This window comes from Zootoca vivipara, chromosome 5 (assembly GCF_965207765.1).
Source record: "Zootoca vivipara chromosome 5, rZooViv2.hap1.1, whole genome shotgun sequence".
Taxonomy (NCBI): Eukaryota; Metazoa; Chordata; class Lepidosauria; order Squamata; family Lacertidae; genus Zootoca; species Zootoca vivipara.
The window spans coordinates 73,551,499-73,571,252 of record NC_142588.1 but is presented as its reverse complement, the minus strand read 5'-3'; the positions used below and the strand labels follow the sequence as shown (position 1 = coordinate 73,571,252).

Here is a 19,754-nt window from a genome sequence, read left to right as displayed (position 1 = left end):
AAAGTAAAATTATGTAGATTTCCCCCTTTCTCTTATTGCTTCCCCCAAATTGCTGAAGGCTACTATAGATATATTTCCACTGCGGCAAGCACTTAATGGTATTTAGCCTGTATGTCTCTTCAGTCTAAGTGGTTATGATAGCTGCATGTGGAGATCCTTTCCTCTTGTAGCCAGCAGCTCATAGTTTGGAAGGGAGAATTAAGAGTTGCACATGGAATCACCATATTGCAGTCCTATAGGGATATGGCACTTAGAGATTGTAAATAATGTTTGTTTCCAGAGCAGAAGAGTAAATAATTGTAAATAATGTTTGTTTCCATAGGCAAGTGCTAAATTATCATTTGTGTTGTGTTACAACTTTTCTCTACCCCCATCTTCCTACATACTTTTCTCCATGGTGATTTGTCATATGCGTACCAAACATATGCGTACTGCCTAAGACTGCCATTACATATCCTGATCACAGCCTTTTGTGGCATGGAAAATCTGGAACCACTTCACAATGCATGTTACAGCTGGGTTAGGGAAATTGCCACAGCTTAAATATTCTTGAAATGGGCTTACGAATCAGCTACGTGATGTGCCTCCCCCCTTTTAAAGGCTGCTGCCTGATTAAGAACCTTAATTGACAGTTGTGCAAAATTTGCATATAAAAATAGTTCTGAAGTGGAAAGCATACTTTGTTTTTAGATATACACATGTGCTGTGGTAAGCATTATCATGAAAGTGGTATTGCTTCCTGAGGGGGGGGGATTTCTCAATATCAGGGAACCGTTTTAGCTAATTACTCTTAAATATTGCAGTCCTAGTTTAAAATCTTAGCTAAAGCTTTGTTTTAGAAAGTTCCTGGTGGTTTATATGAACTGTTTAATCACAAATGCTGTTTTTATGATAAGTTGAAATATGAGTGGTGGGAGGTGAGTCGGCATGGGAACAGCTGTAATACTCCCCCCTTCCTCAAGGATATGCATGAGCCCTTGCAATCCTTGTTTGTAGTTTGCCTGTCTTTTCAAGAAATGAGTGTTGAACTACTGTGTTGTTGTTGTTTTTTAAAAATCCCTACTACCGTAGTATGAAACTGCTTAACAGTCAGTTTATATATGTAGATCATTGCAACTTTATATAAATAGAAGCAGCATTGATGGGGTCTGATTTTGTCTAACTGATCAAAATGAGTTGATTCTTTTAAGCTGGGTGAAAGGTTGGTCTGGTGAAGAATAGAAGTTTTATACACACTTTTGTCTTTTAACTTCACTATCTTTATTCTGTTAATAGCATTCCCTTTATTGGCATTTTTAAATATTACTCACTCTTCCTTCATAAATATAAATAGATGATGACTTCAGTAGGTCTCAGATGTTTTCTTTTGTGCAAATGTTTCTCAGGGTATTCAGTGAAGTATATATGAACCAGGTAGTAGAGGCTCCAGCACTTTTGGAATTTCTTTCAGTGTTTTACATTATAGTCATACCTTGGAAGTCTAACGGAATCCGTTCCGGAAGTCCATTTGACTTCCAAAATGTTCAGAAAGCAAGGTGCAGCTTCTGATAGGTTGCAGGAAGCTCCTGCAGCCAATTGGAAGCTGCGTCAGACATTCGGGTTCGAAAGAATGTTCGCAAACTGGAACACTCACTTCCGGGTTTCCGGCATTTGGGATCCAATGCATGACTGTACAAATATTCTTTAGCTAGTCTTCTCCCCCCCAAAAAAATCTTCTTTTGCTTTTAGCTTGTGTGGAGGGACTGCAAAGTGTCCATCTGGGCTGGTGCTCCCTCACTCTCTTAAAAGAAGGTGAGGTGACCTGAGAGAGTGCTTGTGCTGCTGCTGCTTTGCCATAGCACCTAGAAAACACACACACACACATGTAAGCAAAGTAAAAAGGTAAAGGGACCCCTGACAGTTAAGTCCAGTCACGAATGACTCTGGGTTTGCAGCGCTCGTCTTGCTTTACAGGCTGAGGGATCTGGCGTTTGTCTGCAGACAGTTTTTCCGGGTCATGTGGTCATGACTAAGCCGCTTCTGGCGCAACGGAACACCAAAACCAGAGCAGTGCACGGAAACACGTTTACCTTCTCACCGGAGCGGTACCTATTTATCTACTTGCACTTTTGAGTGTGCTTTCGAACTGTTAGGTTGGCAGGAGCTGGGACTGAGCAATGGGAGCTCACCCCATCACAGGGATTCGAACCTTTTTTGGGGGGGGGGAGCTGACCAGGGATCTTGGCAGGTGGGTGGGCTGCAGAGGTAACAGGTGGCAGGTCTGGGTGGAAAGGCAAGCAGGGTGGCCCCTGCCACCTAAGACAGTTTCTCATTTCACCCCATGAAATGACTAACCCTGTTGCCCAGTGATCCTTGGGTCTTAACAAGAAGTTGTACATTGGAATTCTAATAGTTCTGATTCTGATTCTGTTATTGCGTATTGGTCAGCAATTGTGTTGACTGATTTGGAAATATGTAACTGGATGGTGCATCTATCGGTGGGTTGTTCAGGTTAATCTTGGATATTTCTGCATGCTTGAACATTCCTCTCCTTCCACACCCCTTTTACAAAACGTGGGCTAAATTGTGAACATTGGACATTCTGCCACCAGTCTGTTACTTCTACAGAATACATGCAAAAGTGTCTGGCTCTGATCCTCGTATTAAGGCGTGCTATAATTTTCACCCTGATACAAAAAGTGCTGAATGGTTCTGGATAGTGTTCCTAGGCTGCTGCAATATTGTAGTATGCAACATTTTTGCCTTCACTGTGGAACAGGTTATAAAATAGAAAGCTGTATCAAACTTTCTATTTCTGTTGAACTTGCTGTTGCTGTTGTATAGTATCAAAGATATTTTCTGTTCTCAATGAACTGCCATTTTCTTAAACTTGTTTGACTATTTATACTAAAGAAAATAAAATGGGATAGCTAATCAATAGCAAGGGGAAGGGTAGCAGCTCAGTGGTGGAACACCAGCGTTGTATGCAGAAGACCCCCCGTTTCAATCCCTGGTATCTCCAGATAAGGTTAGGAAAGACTTCTTTCTGGAATCTTGCAGAGCTGTTCCCAGTCATCATATAGTCATTTTTACGTTTAAATTTGCACTAAGCAGCCACCTCAGTACTTAAACAGTGGTTCGTAGAACTGCTGGTCAGCTGTCTCCATTTACCCTTTTCTCTGACGAAACAAATATGGAGGGAGGGAAGCCATTTGTGCACAATAATGCCTGGAGTGGAAGGGCTTGTGTGTGCATTTTAGCTAATGCATCTAATGACAGGGACCCCACCGTGCTGGCATATGACAGGCGTGACCTGACTGGCAGTCTGAGTGATGAACATTGAAAAGGGCAATTGGAGCAGCTTCTGTATGGTTGGTTTCTACATGTGAAAATGTGTGGGATAGGCCTCGCAGGATTGTAGCAAAGCAGCAACTTGGTAGTGAGTGAGAGCCTTGGAAATGACTGCAGAAGTCAAATCTGTATAGCACGAGGTGTTAAAGCCCCAGCTGTAGCACGTTTCATCATTCCTGTGTCAGCAATAGATTTGCCACTTACTGATCAATTTTCTGTAAGTTGAAGTGCTTGAAATGGCTCTTAAAAACCCCCTCAAGGGTCAGGACAGAGACCAAAAATTTTACTGCATTGCCATTGTGAAGAAGTCTGTAAGGGCAGTGAACAAGGACTGTATGCATGCATATGAGAGAGAGAGAGTGCAATCTTAGATCCATTTACCTAGAAGTAAGCTCCATTGACTAGATAATTGCTTCTGAGTCGTAATACTTTTTAACGTGAGTGTAACAAGGACCATGTGCAATTGTTTGTTGTGGGGAAAATGTTTAAAAGGCTGAAAGTGGCAAGAAGCTATGAGGCAGGGGACCTGCTCTACAACATTTTTAGTAGCTCTCCACGTGTACATTTAGTAGAAAAACTTGCTTTTGCAGCCACTCTACTACTCTTTGTTGCCGATCTCTCAAGAGTTAAAAACCACCATAACCCTAAGCATTCTTAAAAGTAGTTTTTGCTGTTCTGATCTTACATTCATTGTTTTCCTGGTTTTCTCTAGATCTTCAGTACCTGACTTTAGTCTGTATCAGCCATTGCTCTATACAGCACCACCTCCTGCAATCTTGCTCTCCTATAGCTAAAGGCTTGGTGCTGTTTTGCCATGTTTAGTATGCACCCTTTAAGTATGTGAATATCTACCATATTTTCTCCTGCACTTTTTGTGGTTTCTCATAGCTCATACTCTTTGACTGCATAGAGATCCTCTCAAAGAGTCAAAGCTAAAACTCCCTCCCTGCCCCTCCATCAAACCCTATTACAGTCCACCAACTATGTTGTACTAGCTGGTGTGTTCTGTTGAATATTCTACACATTCCCTTGGGGACAGTGGCTGCTGTCAAACCATTGGTGTATTATCTTCATTTAATGTAACTGATAAATAGCTTCTGGTGGGTGTATTCAAAGTATGCACCTTCAGTGATAAAGTAGATCAACATTCTCTCTAGTGCGTACACTTTAGTTTGATGCTTTGACTTCTGCTTATGGCTTATAAACATATCTCTACAGAGGGCACTTGCTGGATAAAAAGTGGTTTTCAGCTCATAGTTAAGCTGTCATGAGCAGGGGTCAGCAAACTTTTTCAGCAGGGGGCCGGTCCACTGTCAGACCTTGCAGGGGGCAAGGACTATATTGGGGGGGGGGGAACGAATTCCTATGCCCCACAAATAACCCAGAGATGCATTTTAAATGAAAACACACATTCTACTCATGTAAAAACACGCTGATTCCTGGACCGTCTGCGGGCCAGATTTAGAAGGCAAATGGGCCGGATCCGGCCCCCAGGCCTTAGTTTGCCTACCCATGGTCATGAGGAAGGAACCAGATTGATGGTTATTCAGCTCCTCATGCACTTCTGTTCCTGTCCTCATATGGGAGTCCTACGGTATGGTTTGCAATTTCCACTTAGGCAGCAACGGGGGCACAGAAAGATTGGGAAGACATATACAAGTTGGTAAAAGACTGCAAAAGCAGTTTCCCAAAATTGTAACCTGGCATAAAATATCTCATGAACCATGGCACTTACAGCTATGAATTTCGTCAAAGTTTTGATCTCATTAACAGCTAACATAATGAAACCTACCTGTAACTATAATGAAATGATGTAAATATTAGCCAGCACATGTGTAACACATAACAAACATTCCAAAATAAACTTTGGATCATCAGAGTTCCAGGAGCATCACATGTTGAATCACATGTAGCTGTCTGCTACTTTCATGTGCCTATATACCAGTAATAGCCAAAATGCATTGAACATAAGGATTTGAGAGTATGCACTCCAGAATAAGTTTTAAACCACCCAAACCTCTGTGAGGCTGCCCTCCTGAGTTAGTATTGAACCTCACCTGTGCCATTTGCCAAAATATGCTTTTTTAAAAAATGAATTGGGGATACAGTATGCTCCCCCACTGTAAGGTTTTTGCCACTCCAAATGACTCGCCCAAGGTCCAGGAAAGCATCCCATGCAAGACATTTGACCCAATGCAATGGTTGATGTAACCTGCACATGAACTGTTGAATTCCCCCCCCCCCCCGGTCTAAATGAAGGAGCTCTCAGTAATCACTTTACTATAGAACCTGTTAGAACCACTGGGCCAGGGAAGGTTGTTATTGGTTAACTTTATATCCCACCCTGCCTCCCAGAGGATCCCAGGGCGACAAACACACGAGTGATAAAACTAAGACATTTAAAAACATTTAAAAAGTTTATGTGCAGTGAAAGATGCAGTGCAGAGCTACTTGTGCCCTCCAGCTGTTTTGGACTACCCCTTTCATAATCCCTCACCATTGGCCACGCTGGCTGCAGCTGATAGGCATTATTGTCCAAAAACCTGGAAGGCATGTCAAGATGGGCTGCCACGAGTTTTCATGGTGAAGAAGCAGGTTCTAGTTTATGAATGTAAGTCTTTGAAATGCCACAAGACTTTTGAAATTAAGGGCTACAATCTATATTATTATTATTTTATTATTATTATTATTGCCCATTAGCTTTAATGGGGATACTGTGCACCGAAAGCTTTAGAACTTTAGTGATATCCTGCATTTTGTAAGCAGGTTGTGTGTGTGTGCATGTGTGCATGGATGGTGGGGGAGAAAAGAGTCCATCTAATGATTGTTGACTCATTTGTGTGTGTGTGTCCTCCCTCCTCACATCTAATTTTTCTCCAGTCACATTGAGTGACCTTTCCTCAGCTACCACAGTAACACAACTTGCATAAATGATTTCTTTTCCCAGCTGCTGTGAGACGACTACTGACAGCGTTTGCATTTCTTTTAAGTTGGCAGAGCCTTCCCTAATACAGGGTATTTGAATATGATGAGGGCATTGATGCACTCAGGCTAAAGAGAGACTTATATTTATGGGTTGTTTTTTTAAAAAATTGCACAATGCCTAACACAGAAACTGCAACAAGTAATTTAGAATTGGGCCTATTATAAGTGACAAACATACAGTTCATTTTCTTGGTTCTATATTGGTCACTGGACATGAAAAGCAAAAATGCTATTTCAATAGGGCTGTTTATTTCAACAGGCTTGCACAATAAATTATTGGTGTGTTGTGCCCTAAAATCTATTTGCTGCAATGTGAGTGAATACTTATGCATTCAACAGTTGAACTAGGTTAAATCTTCAGCAGGTAACATGGTTGATACCCACAAGCATTTCCCAAAAGTTTACTTTATTATACTGGCTGACAGCTCCCACGGACTGCAGCCTCTGCACCATTTCTTGCTTGAAAATAACACAGAACAGCTATGTGACACTCACTATAAACAGGGGGTGGAGACTCCAGATGTTGTTGAACTACTGCTCCATCACCCCTGAGCCCTGCCCATGATGGGAGTCTTAGTCCAGCAACACCTGGAAGGCCACAGTTTCTCCATTACTGTTGTAACTACTCAGAGAAATGGCAGCGTGTCTATTCCTGGAATGCTGCTGCCTGAATGCCACATAGTGGCGGGGAGGGGTTTTCTTACTGCATGAACACTGCCCCTCCCCCTGCAGATCCCCTGGGAAGACTGCTTTTGTGGTTCTATGTTCACAGCATTTCACTACATTTTGGTTCAACTGTAGTTTTTAAACACTCAAGTTATGTAGTTCTTTTACATACAGTAATAAAGTGGTTATTAAAGTGGAAAACATGTTTTATTAACATCCTTTCAAACTTTCCTATACAAGGCCATATAAAAAAAATCTCTGCAGTTTAATTATACAGAAGTGTGGCTACTTTCTACATAGTTACAACTGTATATAATTTATCTTTTTCCATGATATACTGTAAGTAGAATTCTGTTAGATATTTATAAGCACTCATTTTTCAAATCCAATACTTAGTTTTTCTATGTGCATAGTTGTAGCAGACTAATGGATCTTCAGATGCTCTGTATAGAGGTATATATCCTTTGAGAATCAATAGCGCGCACATAAAATTCAGTATTTCTATATGTGGTGTGGCCTGATGGTGCCTTTCTGCATTGGTCCCCACCCGTCTTAAGAATACACTGAGTTGCTTTTAGCGAAGTGTGCCGGATAAATACATTTGTATCCTGATTATTTTCCTCAGGAGATGTTTAAGCCTAAGTGATGCTGAAACTTCTTTCACTACTTCCAGCAGTTCTTGCAAGCACAATAAGATAATGGGAAGGGCAGGCAAATTGCTTTTCTATGGAGATCAAAGCCCATCTCCCTCATCTGTTGGAGAAGCTCCTGATAAATGAATACTAAAACGGACCTACCTTGTTCTTTCATTGAGTACTAACTGTTCTAGGAAAAGCCCTCACAGACACATACCCATATACTTTTTTTGGTTGGATTTGCAGGGTAGAACGTACCATACATGTAATAAATAACGTCAAAATAACCTCTGCTTACCTACACACTGTAAGCAAGAAAAAATATTTACTGTCTTGGCTAAATTCCATTTTAACAAGGTGCTGAAATAACATCTCTTTCTGTGTGCATTGTCGTCTCTAGTGATGGGAGTGCCCCTTGTTAGTCATTACCATTGTGAAGTCCAGTTAAAAAGCTTGTCTTCAAAAGACAAATGGGAACAAAACAACAACAAAGAAACCTGTAATGAGATTAAACTATATAGAACACTATATGAACAGCTGCTTCTACTGAAGCAACAGCAGGGTCACAATGTGCTTCCCTATGTATGTGTACATAAAAGTAGAGCTCTCTGGACAGAGGAGTTCAGTTAACACCATTTGTTCTGAAGTTCAAACGGTATTTGCCATTCTGTAATCCTGTTCATCATTGGGCTGTAGCTGGACTACTACACTCTCTTCAGTCATTCCATTCTCTGCATCACTACTGTCGATATCTTCATTGTCGTCGTCATCTTCGTCCTCATAGTCTGAAGACTCTGTCATATTCGGATGAGAATAGGACTCTGACAGCGCCCCAAAGGACTGAGTGCTGACGGAAGCAAGCGGCCTAAGCAAAGGAGTGTTCTCGGAGACTTCATTTTCTTCCTGACTGTCTGTTTCAGAGTCTGAATCTCCCTGGGAAGGGACCACTTTCTGTTTACAGACTGGGCATGTTTTCTTGGTTTTAGTCAACCAGGGATCCACACACTTGCAGTGGTATGCTATTTGGGGGGGAAAGAGAGAATCATTTAACTTTATCATTGGTTTTAGAAAGAGGGTGGTTTATATTTAATGATAAAACATACACAACACTGCCCAAAAAACCCTACCAGTTCTATAGCAGCTAGCTTAGTGGGGCCCACTTTTTTCCAAAATCAACCATGTGCTGGCTTAGGTGTTATCCTCAATGGAGGAACAGCAATAGAACATTTGTCAAGCTTCAATTAATTTTAAAAATAAGGGGCTACAGCTCAATAGTAGGACATTTACAAGAAGATGATCTCGGGTTCAAGTTTTGGCATCAATGGGTAAGACTGGGAGTATCTCATTTCTGAAATTCTGGAGAGCTGCTGCCAGTCTGTGGATAATACTGAACTGGATGGACCAAAGATCTGACTTGGTATAAGCTCCCTTGTACCAAATCAAATAATTGGTCCATCTAATTCAGCATTGCTGCTACTTTTAGAAGCCCTCTGGGAATCCCTGATTGTTCCTGTGCTTCTAGGTGGCACTGGGTATCAGGAAAATACTTTTGCCATACTGGTTGAAAGCACAAAGTGCTGTATAAAATTAAAAGTGAAAGTGGCCCTGCCTGCAGCTCTCAATCTAATCAAATGAATGTACTGCCCTCATTTAGATGTATACTTCAGCCTGTTACTTAGAAAAATTATTCTGGATTAAGGCAGACAATACACTGTCGCTCAGGTAGCAGAACTAATCAGGGAGGGAGCAAATTATGCAAACGCTACTTTCTAGCTGCAATCGAGGCATTGATGTGTGTAACACTTCCTAACTTTTAGCTGACCTACATGTTCAAATAAGTAAGAGTGCATAGATTTCCTCAGATTACCATTTCCAAATGCAAGTAGGAAATAGCATATTTGAATGTGGCTCCATTCTCATATTAAAAAGAAATCCCACCATACAGTAAACTAGCGTTGCTGGTGGCAGAATGTAGCATTTGTCTCACTGCATCTGACTGGCATTCCTAGTAGCAGACAGATTGTTACTGTGAGGTTCACCAGCAAGCACAAAAGGGTCCTTGCCTGGTTTGTAAATGGCAATATCTAGTAGCTAGAAGTATTCTGCTTCTGTGGACAGGAGTTCAATCTGGCTATTGCTGTTGGCCAGTGTTTTATGCACTCCTTGAATTTGCTACATGACTTTCCTGGCATGCCAGTTTTTTCATCCGAAAGGGTTTTTGACATGGGAGAGCAGTCAAACAGCATATGCATGATCTGGCTCCCACATTTGTCAGTGGTACAGACCCCACCTGCTGCTTTGGATAGTGTTGACTGCCATTAACACTGGGCTGGCTGAAAAGGTTGCCATTCCATCTGTGTTTCTGCGGCAGTCCGCTGAACAACTACTATTGTATTAGTCCGTTTTAGCACTTTAAACTATTCTCCTGCTTAACTCCACATACTAACCAACCTATCAGGTAGATGAAAGTAGGAAGGGGTTGTTTTTTCCAGATTTATTATATTAAGAAGTCCCAACAATACCCTTGTATTTCACTGTGAATCTTGGACCACTAAAAGGATCTGTTAACAAAAACACAGGTTTTGATTTGTTATTTGTTGTATTTTAACATCAAGCCCAAATGAAGTTACTTGCCATGAGAACAAGGAAGGATTCTGAGCTTGTCTCCATCCTCATATTCATCCAGGCAAATGGCACAAACATCATATTCATCTCCTGCAGCAGAAAAAAAATGGAATAAAAGTTGCATTACGAAAGTGGAAACTCAAGTATAAGATAGAAAACTGGCTCCACAGGGAATTTCTCCTCAATGCCGCAAGGCTGTTTTAGAATGCAGGACAATTAATTTGAAGAAATGTTGTCTCTCTTGTTTTTATTCTATTACTGTGTCTCATCTGTTCTTCATGTTAAGCTATTTACTGCTATTTTCTCACATTATTCTTACAGGGTCACTTTCCATAACATTTTAAAATACTGCTAAATGCAGGCTTCTCTCATAGAGTAATACTGAGAATGCTGAACCTTTGTATTGGAACCTCCAGAGAGTGCTGAAATCCCAGTATGAAATGGTGGAGCCACAGCCAGTCAGTATAATAATGAAGCAATGTTTTGAGTGGGTTTAAGGTAGCTTCCAGTGCTGCTACCCCAATTATGGTAAGGTAAGAAAAATGGGTGACGGTGGGCCCAAAACAGCAGAGAATAGCAGTCATAGAGTCCTGTTTTGAGATCTGCATAACACTAGGCTGCAATAAAACTAGAGCTCTTTTTCATTAGACTATGTTTCTGAGCTGCCTGTAATACCAAAATTATTTCTGATATTTTCACAGAAAGAGCAATGTATCATTTCTAGTCCTGGACAGAAGCTATAATTGTAGAGAGGTTCAGCAATCTAAGACACCTAATACATACACACACCAACAATATGATGAAAATACACAATTTGAAAGGGAAGATACCTATGGTGAATTTATGTTTGCTTAGATATTAATTTATCCTATTAGATTATTACCTTTGGAGTTACTAATTGTTAATGGGAATAGTTCTGATTCTTTTAACATAGTAAGACCAAGAAGTATGCATCCTTGTACCCCAAGCCAGCATTTGTTATAAATATCCAAGCTCAAGACACATGCACACAATTCCTCTATATACAGTAGTTCTCCTTTCCTTATTTATTTCAATTGATGGGCACCTGACAAATACATGCATGGACTTGTTCAGAAGCTTTGTGTGTGCATCAAAGTGCACTCAACACTTTGCATTGGGTGTGGTTTGGTATTTTGCAACGTTTTGTGTATCATTGGATGGAAACACCAAAGCACCATCCAGGAACTTGTCTGGCAATCGTAAAAAGGTTGCGGCAGTATGGCGTGCTAGCATGTACTGCTTCAAAAAAGAGAGAGCACTGGTTAGAATCAGAATTGTAGAGTTGGGAGGGACCATGAGGGTCACCACCTGCAATGCAGGGCTCTTTTGCCCAACGTGGTGCTTGAACCCACAACCCTGAGATTAATAATAATAATATTTTATTTGTACCCCGCCCATCTGGCTGAGTCTCCCCAGCCACTCTGGGCGGCTCCCAATCGAATATCAAAACAATACAGCAATAGCACAATTACAAAAGTCACAAACAATACATAAACCACATCAAAAAAATACACAACCGAATGTAAAACAATTTCCACATAAATCAAAATCTAAAACTAAGAATACAGCCTTAATAAAATGACATAGGTAAAAAATAACAGGATTTTTTAAAAAAGCAAAACAAAACGGAGCCCTCTCTGCCCAGCAGCAGCAGCAGCAGTTCTTATAGGCCTCAGGCCCCGTCCTGGGCCAGGTGGTGAGTGGCAGGACTGGGGCCTTCAGGCGCTGAGCAGGGGAGTCCTCCTGGCTGGTTAAGAGTCTCATGTTCCACCAACTAAGCTATCTGAGCAACACAAGCAGGGGCAGCAGCCCCTAGTAAACCTTATATTGCTAAATGCCTATACAGTTGAAGTGTTTTAAGATACTAACAATGGCAGCCATGGAAGTAAAATTACTAAGACATGAGGAGTTGTACAGCATTGTGAAGTCAAGCAGATGGGCCAGTAATGGACAGTAACAGGATAAAGGACAATCCCATTTGAAAGAATAACACAATTTCTAAATGACAGAATTGTACTTCTATTACTTTAGTTTATAACAGCCCCCCCCCCCTAACTGCGGTCCTCCAGATGTTTTGGCCTACAACTCCCATGATCCCTAGCTAACAGGACCAGTGATGGGGAAAGATGGGGATTGTAGTCTAAAACATTTGGAGGGCCGAAGTTTGGGGGTGCCTGGTTTATAATAACACAAACTACACAAATCACCCTTTTCCTCTGTCAGCATCCTTAATATGACTTCCCTGATAAACTATGTTCAACATTTCTTCTGGTTTAACTATACCAGTTTCTTCTGGTTTAACTAAACCAGTTATATGAACATATGGAATTCTTCCCAATCTTGCAACATAAGGTGTAGAATTTTCAGCCTACCCTAGGCACCTTCAAACACTACCTTCTCCCAAAATTAGTTGTAGGTCTCAAAACCATGAACCCCCTCAGAACCCCTTCCCTATTGACTCCAATGGACATGAATCCAACGGACATGATCAGTGTGTCTCTTCTTTTACTTGTACAGACAGAGCCTTCTGTTAAAAAAGGTGGGCATGCGATGGAGACACCTGGTGCAGAACTCAGCAGCCAGGCTGCTCACTGGGACAAAATTGTCTGGCCCAAATGCACTGGGACAAAATTGTCTGGCCCAAATGCACTGCCTACCAATTGGTTTCTAGGCCAAAGTCAAAGTACTGGCTTTGGCTTATAAAACCTGCAGCTCAGGATACTAACACTTCAGGGACTGCCTCTCAACACATGAACCAACCCAGAACCTATGTTCTTTATCTGAGACCCTTCTCAAAGTGCTCAATCCAAGCGAGGCACAGAGGATGGCAACACAAAAATGGGCCTCTCTGATTACCGAATGCTCTCTCCAAGGAGGTCCACCTGGCACCATCACTGTGTTTTTAGGTGCCAGGCAAAACATTCTTATTATCCCAGGCTTCTGTATCTTAATTTTTCTGTTCATCTTTTAACAGGGTGGGGTGGAGCTGGTTTTTTAAATTTATATATATATTAAGTTGTTTTATCCTTGTTTTTAGTGTTCATTTTTTGCAAGTCTCCTTGAGTTTCAAAAAAAGCAACTAACAACAGCAACGGCCTGACCACGTCTTCAGGCTCTACATCCTAAATGCTAAGAAATGCATCATATATAATAAAAGAAAGGTCTGATTCTACTGTGAGACAGGTGTAAGGCCATCCTTGCACAATACCCCTCATGCCAAATGCAAGCTACCAAGAACAGCCAAGAACTGTTGGCACAGAATTAAAGCAAAAATCCAGCGAAAGAATAGCTGGATCCCTCTCCCTTTCTAAAAAGTTTGACTAATTAGCCTCATCTGAATGCAAGGAATCACACAATGCTTTTCGGCAAGTAGAGTAGGCTGCAGTTGAAAGAAAACCCAGGAATGCCTAATACCAAGATTACAATCCTCTGGAGCTGCTGCTTTACTTCCCATCCAAATAAGTACCAGGAAAGCCCTGAAAGGTTAATCCTTTAACATCAACAGGGCTGAAGCTGTTGTTATTGGTGCTAATGGATTTTGCATTACTGTCCTGGGAAATCTTATCTAGCAACAATCAACCCATTTTTATTCCTCTTGCCAAATCTGACAAAGAGCCAATATGGGGCTAGAGTTGGCCATCACACAAGTTTCCCTCTGTAGGCAACATCAGGCTTGCTCTGTCTAGACGCCAGCATACTCAGAGCTACCACGTTTAAAGGAGCTTTGAAGAATAATTAAGACTGAAATGTGCCCTACTCCCCACCTCCCCCAACAGGCTTAGAGGTGTTTTTTTCCTTAGGTCTTCCTACGGGAAGTTGACACAGTATTATATCCAACTTATTAAACGGCATTAACAACCCATCTAAGACTACCAGTGCCTTGATGCTTTTGAACTGGGGAGGAGGTCACACTAAAAAATGTTGTGTTCCATAACAACATGCAATGGGGGGGGGGGCAAAGGGGTACAGCTCACTCATGTGTAAGCAAATATGCAAGGAGAAGCAGGGAGGGAGGGCACTGCCAAGTCATAATAGTTTTGAGGGTGAAGGTCTATAGCAGGAAGCTTCCTCCATCCCTCAAGACTGTGCCTGCCATTTAGAAGCCAACTCAATCCATGTTCTATTTTTTGTTGCCCTTTTCGTCACATTTTCCAGCTCTTCAGTATCGTTTTTGAGGTACATGACCAGAATGCTACCCAATATTGCAGCTCAACCATAGAGTCGAGTAACAGAATTATGCTACTGGAAGTTTCATTCTCAAATCTCTTTCCTGATGATGCGTCACAGGGAATTTTCTTTTTCACAGTTGTTGCACATTAGTTGCAGCAAGCAATCTACTACAATTCCAAGGTCTTATTCTTCCTGTCATGGTCAGTTCAGGACCCATTAACATTTCCTTGAAGTTACTATTTTTTGCCCCAACATATATCACTTAACCATTGCTTTTTCTGAATTGCATTTGTGATTTTAATGCCCATTTCAGCCAATTTGGAGAGATCCTTTTGGAGTTCCTTGCAATCATTCCCCCCCCCCTTATGACCTTGAACAATATGGTGTCATCAGCAAGCTTGGCCACCTTATAGATCACTTCTAACTCCAGACTATTTATGAACAAGTTAAAAAGCAGAGGTTCCCAAACTGATGCTTGGACGAGCCCACTTCTTACATCCCTCTGTTGTAAGAACTATCTATTCCTGCTCTCTGCTTCTTGCTCTTCAAGCAGTTACTGATCCATAACTTAGGAATCTTTGTTGAGAGACTGTATAGAAAGCATTTTGATAGTCTTAAGTATACATGCTGTACATGTGCTTGTTGACATTCTCAAATAACTTTTAAAAGGCTGGTTAGATGGGTCTTATTCTTGCATAGCTGCCAAGTTTTCCCTTTTCTCGCGAGGAAGCCTATTCAGCATAAGGGAAAATCCCTTTAAAAAAGGGATAACTTGGCAGCTATGTATTCTTGCAGAAGCAGTGCTGGAATTGCCCAGTGTGTTAATTTAGTAGATGTTTGGTCCCTGTGTTCTAGATGATGAATTATATGAAATAATAAATGCATGTATTCTGCACCTCTTACCTAGCAGATTAGGGAAATATAAAGTATGCAACCATTATTTGAGAATGGCCACCATGTGATTGTAATAGTATGCACTGGTTATAGGAGATGGGGAATTAATGCTAGCAAGTGGGATGAATGCTGAATCTGAGTTGAAACTTTTAACAGCTGATTTCACAGAACTTTTCTCACAAGCACATTACATTAGAAAGACAAGAGTACCGTTATCAAAATATGACTTCCATATATATGTGCTTTGATTTGTAAAACGAATGAATGAATGTGGCGGTCTACTAAGACCCATACCAAATCATGCCAGGAAGGGGGGGGGGCATTTGAGAACTGCTGGTCTAAGTGGAGATCTACTCTATTTTTCACACACACTCTCTACTCATTTCACCCTCAGGAAGTTAACATTTCGGACTGAAAAAGATATTTGAGGTTTCTCTGCCTTTTGCCATGATGGAAAAGAGCGGCCACCCGGGGCTTCATTTTTAAGATTCAGGTGCTCTTCCAAACCTGTGAAAGACTGAATGAATTGAATTAGCTGTGATTCTGCCTATCATGGAAGACCAGAATGAAGAGCTGTATGCTACTGTCTCCATCAATAATAGATTCAATACAGCACCCACTCAGTTGATTCCACAAAGGCCCCTTGATCAAATATTTATCACTTTTCCAGTGGTTTGTACAGTTAAACAATAATTTGGCAGTGTGTTTAGAGTATAAATGGACTGCACCTTAAATGTCACACATTGGAGAGCTCCAGTGTAATTAATTAGCACTAGCGGTTAGTAATAGCTTTTACAATAAAAAAATGTAGTTGTTTACAAGACTTCAGGAAAAGATGAGCAAGGGAAAGCAGCAGAATAATCCAAAAGCTTTCCTTGGAGTTACAGATGATTTCTGGGTTGTTGTCTTGCCTCCAAAAAACACAAATATCACAGTGTTGTAAAGACTAGTCTATTTGCTGTCTTAAATCAATTGGCATTGGAATTTATTTATTTTTATAGTAATTTGGAATGTGCTTTCCATTAGAAGAGTGCAAATATTCAAATAAAGTGGAAACAAATAAAAATAGTATGTGCCCGAGGACTTTCAGCTGGCACCCATCTCAGAAGCCTGTGGCTGTGTTCATGGGGACAGCTAATACAGCAGCTTATATGTGCCTGAAATTAGTACATAAAACAAGAACTGCCTGGAATCTAGCCATTACCTTGTGGCAGACCTGTCACTATGAAAGGAGTACTACTCTTGTCAATGGTTAGACAGGGAAGAGAGTTGTGCCCTCCAAATACCCTCGCAGCAGCTCTGGCTGTTTAGGGCCAAACTAGATGTGACATTGGGAAGTGTGTCATTGGATCTCCTGCAATTATTATTTCTTTTTTAAGTTTAAAGGTCATCTGATCAAGACTGCAGCACCAGGAGGGGTATGTAACACATTATTCTATGCCACATCTCTGATTAAAATCACAACACTCCAAAGCTACTATTTGCCATGTAGGGCAAAACTCACAAGTATTTACAGTGCTAGTACCGTTAAGTCTGCATTTGTCCTGTAGAGAGAAAAATACCATATGGGCACCTGTGTGGCAAATAGCTTTGTGGGACTAGTTTCATCAGGGGAGACAGGAGAAATATTCTCACCCACCCACCCACAAAGGCTGAGCATTTGCAGTGTGCCCCTCCATTGAGCCCCATGGATATTATTCTTCAGAAGTGCTTAGGAGAATGTGTTTCTTCCATGATAAGCAGTGTTATCCCACTCATATTTCAAGTGTTCATATGTGTGCCTCCAGCAATATAAAGTACCAGACAGATTTTTTTTAACCCGAAGAGCCTTACACCTTGTCTTCCTTCCCCCATTGCTTTCCTCCTCAGTCAATTCTTAGGCAAAGGGTTGACTTCCTATTCTAAGCACCCAGCAACAGCTTTAAAGATTTAACAGACTTGCCTGGCTGTCAAAACCAGCACTTACTCTAGAACTCAATTCTATATATAGACCTGTTCTACAGTTATATGTACAAACTCGTGACAGCAGTTTGAGGTTTTTTCTACAATCAAGTGACATATCAATTTTTGAAATAAATAAAAATAAATAAATATACGGTACACTTCTCAGAAAGAGGACTCTTTCATCTCCATGCCTCCCAATTTTTGGAAAAGTTATGTTCTCATGACATTTCTATACCACTTCACATTTTGAGGTACCTCCACATGGCAGCAAACACATTCAAGTTGATTCTAGTTGTGAGATCTCTGCTAATGAAGACAGTCAATTAAAAATTGGCAATAGGATGCCCTACCTTAGAGCAAAGGTTTGATCAGAGCAGTCTCCAGGTTTGAGGGGACCCTCAACATGGGGCTCCCTATGGCAATGTGGCCTCCTGAACATCAGTGGTTGGCCCTGCTGCTATTCATTTCCACCATGACACAGTGGCAGATGGGCACACATATAATGAGAGGACAATGACTGCACTCCTCTAAAGAGCACAAGGCAAGCTGCCATTATCAGCACCCACAATGCCCTGCAGTGAAATAGCATTATGGTGGGCAACTTTGAGCAACTGCAGTGGGGGCTGACTGGAAAACAAGGCCTGGGTCAGTAGAAGTCAGCCTCAGCAATGGTCCAAACATGCCACCTGCTGACATCAGCCTTGGATATGATATTGTGGCCTATTGGATCTCTTCCACTTTTATGAAGCAAAGCAAAAAATAGCAACATGCTTACTAAACACATAAATGGACACCATAATTCTTTATACCACACCCCTCCCAAGCTCCATAAGCAAGGCATACTGGCAAACCCAGTAATATAACATGCAATACAACAAGAAGAAAGTAATATTCCTTGCATATTTGTCCTCTTTAATTCATCTCCATCAGAAATCCTTATCAGCAAAAGAAATTAACACTCCTTTCTATTAAATTTTAAGACCGAGAAACAAAAATATTCACCAAAGATCAGCCTTGCAAAGGTAAAGCCTCGTTATTATTTTTTATAAGAAACTAACTTTGTATATGACACTGTGCACTCTTTTCAGCTGAACATCTGCTTTGCAAGGTCATCAATAATGGAAGACGGCAATCATGGGTGAACAGCAAATAGGGTGAAACTATGCCCCGAAATCCAAGCCCATGTGTAAGCCTCATATATTCTTCATGTTGCCAATGACAATGTAGTTATATTAATGTCAATGAAACCCTCAATTGTTTGCATGCTACAGGTTAAGGATGAAAGTCCAATGAATTAGGCAAAACATGTAGAGCAAAAACATTGGCAAAAAGATACATAACCTCCCTCCCCAAGAAATGAAGGGCTTCATATTGGTTCAATGAATGTCGAGTTGGGGAAAGGGTTGCAGATTGTGCCTGACAAATATAGTCATCACAGTTGTAATGGAAAGGAGGGACTGAAGGGAAACATGAGCCAATTCAAGTATAAGCCTTCTTTACTTAACAAATGATTTGTAAAACACATACAACAGTGCGTATACAATGATTAAACATATTTCCTCTTTTTTGAAAAGCAAAAAATCAAGACTCCAGTGTTCTCATGTGTCCAAACTATTAGGCTACATTAGCAGTCAGGTCATACTGCAACTGGCTCACACACAAATAACTGCTTATGCAAGCTACTCATGCAGACAATGCTCTGTGGGAGTCTGGGACTCGCAAGTGATCATGGGCGTGCTGCTGTAAGTCACAGACTCACGGAAGAGGAACCGTAATCACACAAAAGTTTCCTTTTTTAATATCACACTGCTCATGATCACCAAAGAAGCTCATGTGAATAGGCTACTTGCACAAGTTTTAATTTAATTTTTTTAATTAGTTTTAAAATACACAACACTGATCTGCAACCAACGAACTTGCCCAACCCACATAAACCAGTTGCTAGTATTAAGGTGATAATTATGTTATTCTTTCCTTTTTTCTCCAACAGTAATTCAACATAATGTGTAAGCAGAGGTGCTCCAATCTGTCTATACAGATGATCAGGAGTATAATTAGTATATACAAAATCCTGAAGATCATATTTGTAAAGATGCAGCTGGCAGAGTGTTTTTCAATCCTGTGCCATTGCATTTCCACCATATGGCATAAAACTTTTTGTCCTGTCCCCCACCCCAGTTGCTTATTTCCACTATGGCTATATGCCAGACAGCATTGCCACCACTTACAAAAACCTTAGTAAGTCCTTCATTCTAATGTCCTCATTTGGCCTGTCCAATATGGATAGGACACGGGTGGCACTGTGGTCTAAACCACCAAGCCTCTTAGGCATGCCGACTAGAAGGTTGGTGGTTTGAATCCATACAACAGGGTGAGCACCTATTGCTCTGTCCCAGCTCCTGCCAACCTAGCAATTCAAAAGCATGCCAGTGCAAGTAAATAGGTACTGCTGTGGTGGGAAGGTAAACAGTGTTTCTGTGTGCT

The 19,754-nt window shown here is 41.0% G+C and overlaps 1 protein-coding gene and 1 long non-coding RNA gene across 6 annotated transcripts in view; one reads left to right on the top strand and one right to left on the bottom strand.

Moving 5' to 3' along the window:
• Window positions 1-7,166: 7,166 nt before the first annotated feature.
• RNF13 (ring finger protein 13) overlaps window positions 7,167-19,754 on the bottom strand; it is a 48,530-nt gene continuing 35,942 nt past the window's right edge. For all 5 annotated transcript variants that reach the window (XM_088669794.1, XM_088669793.1, XM_088669791.1 and 2 more), the window contains 2 exons: window positions 10,251-10,331; window positions 7,167-8,635 (listed from right to left, as the gene is read on the bottom strand). In XM_088669794.1, the coding sequence (XP_088525920.1) occupies window positions 8,265-8,635; window positions 10,251-10,331 (452 nt within the window). In that variant the 3' untranslated portion in view covers window positions 7,167-8,264. The remainder of the gene's footprint in view (window positions 8,636-10,250; window positions 10,332-19,754) is intronic.
• On the top strand, window positions 10,663-18,851 carry LOC148685730 (uncharacterized). Its single transcript, XR_015950026.1, has 4 exons — window positions 10,663-10,774; window positions 15,721-15,819; window positions 16,706-16,744; window positions 18,359-18,851. It is a non-coding gene; the product is annotated as an uncharacterized LOC148685730 (long non-coding RNA).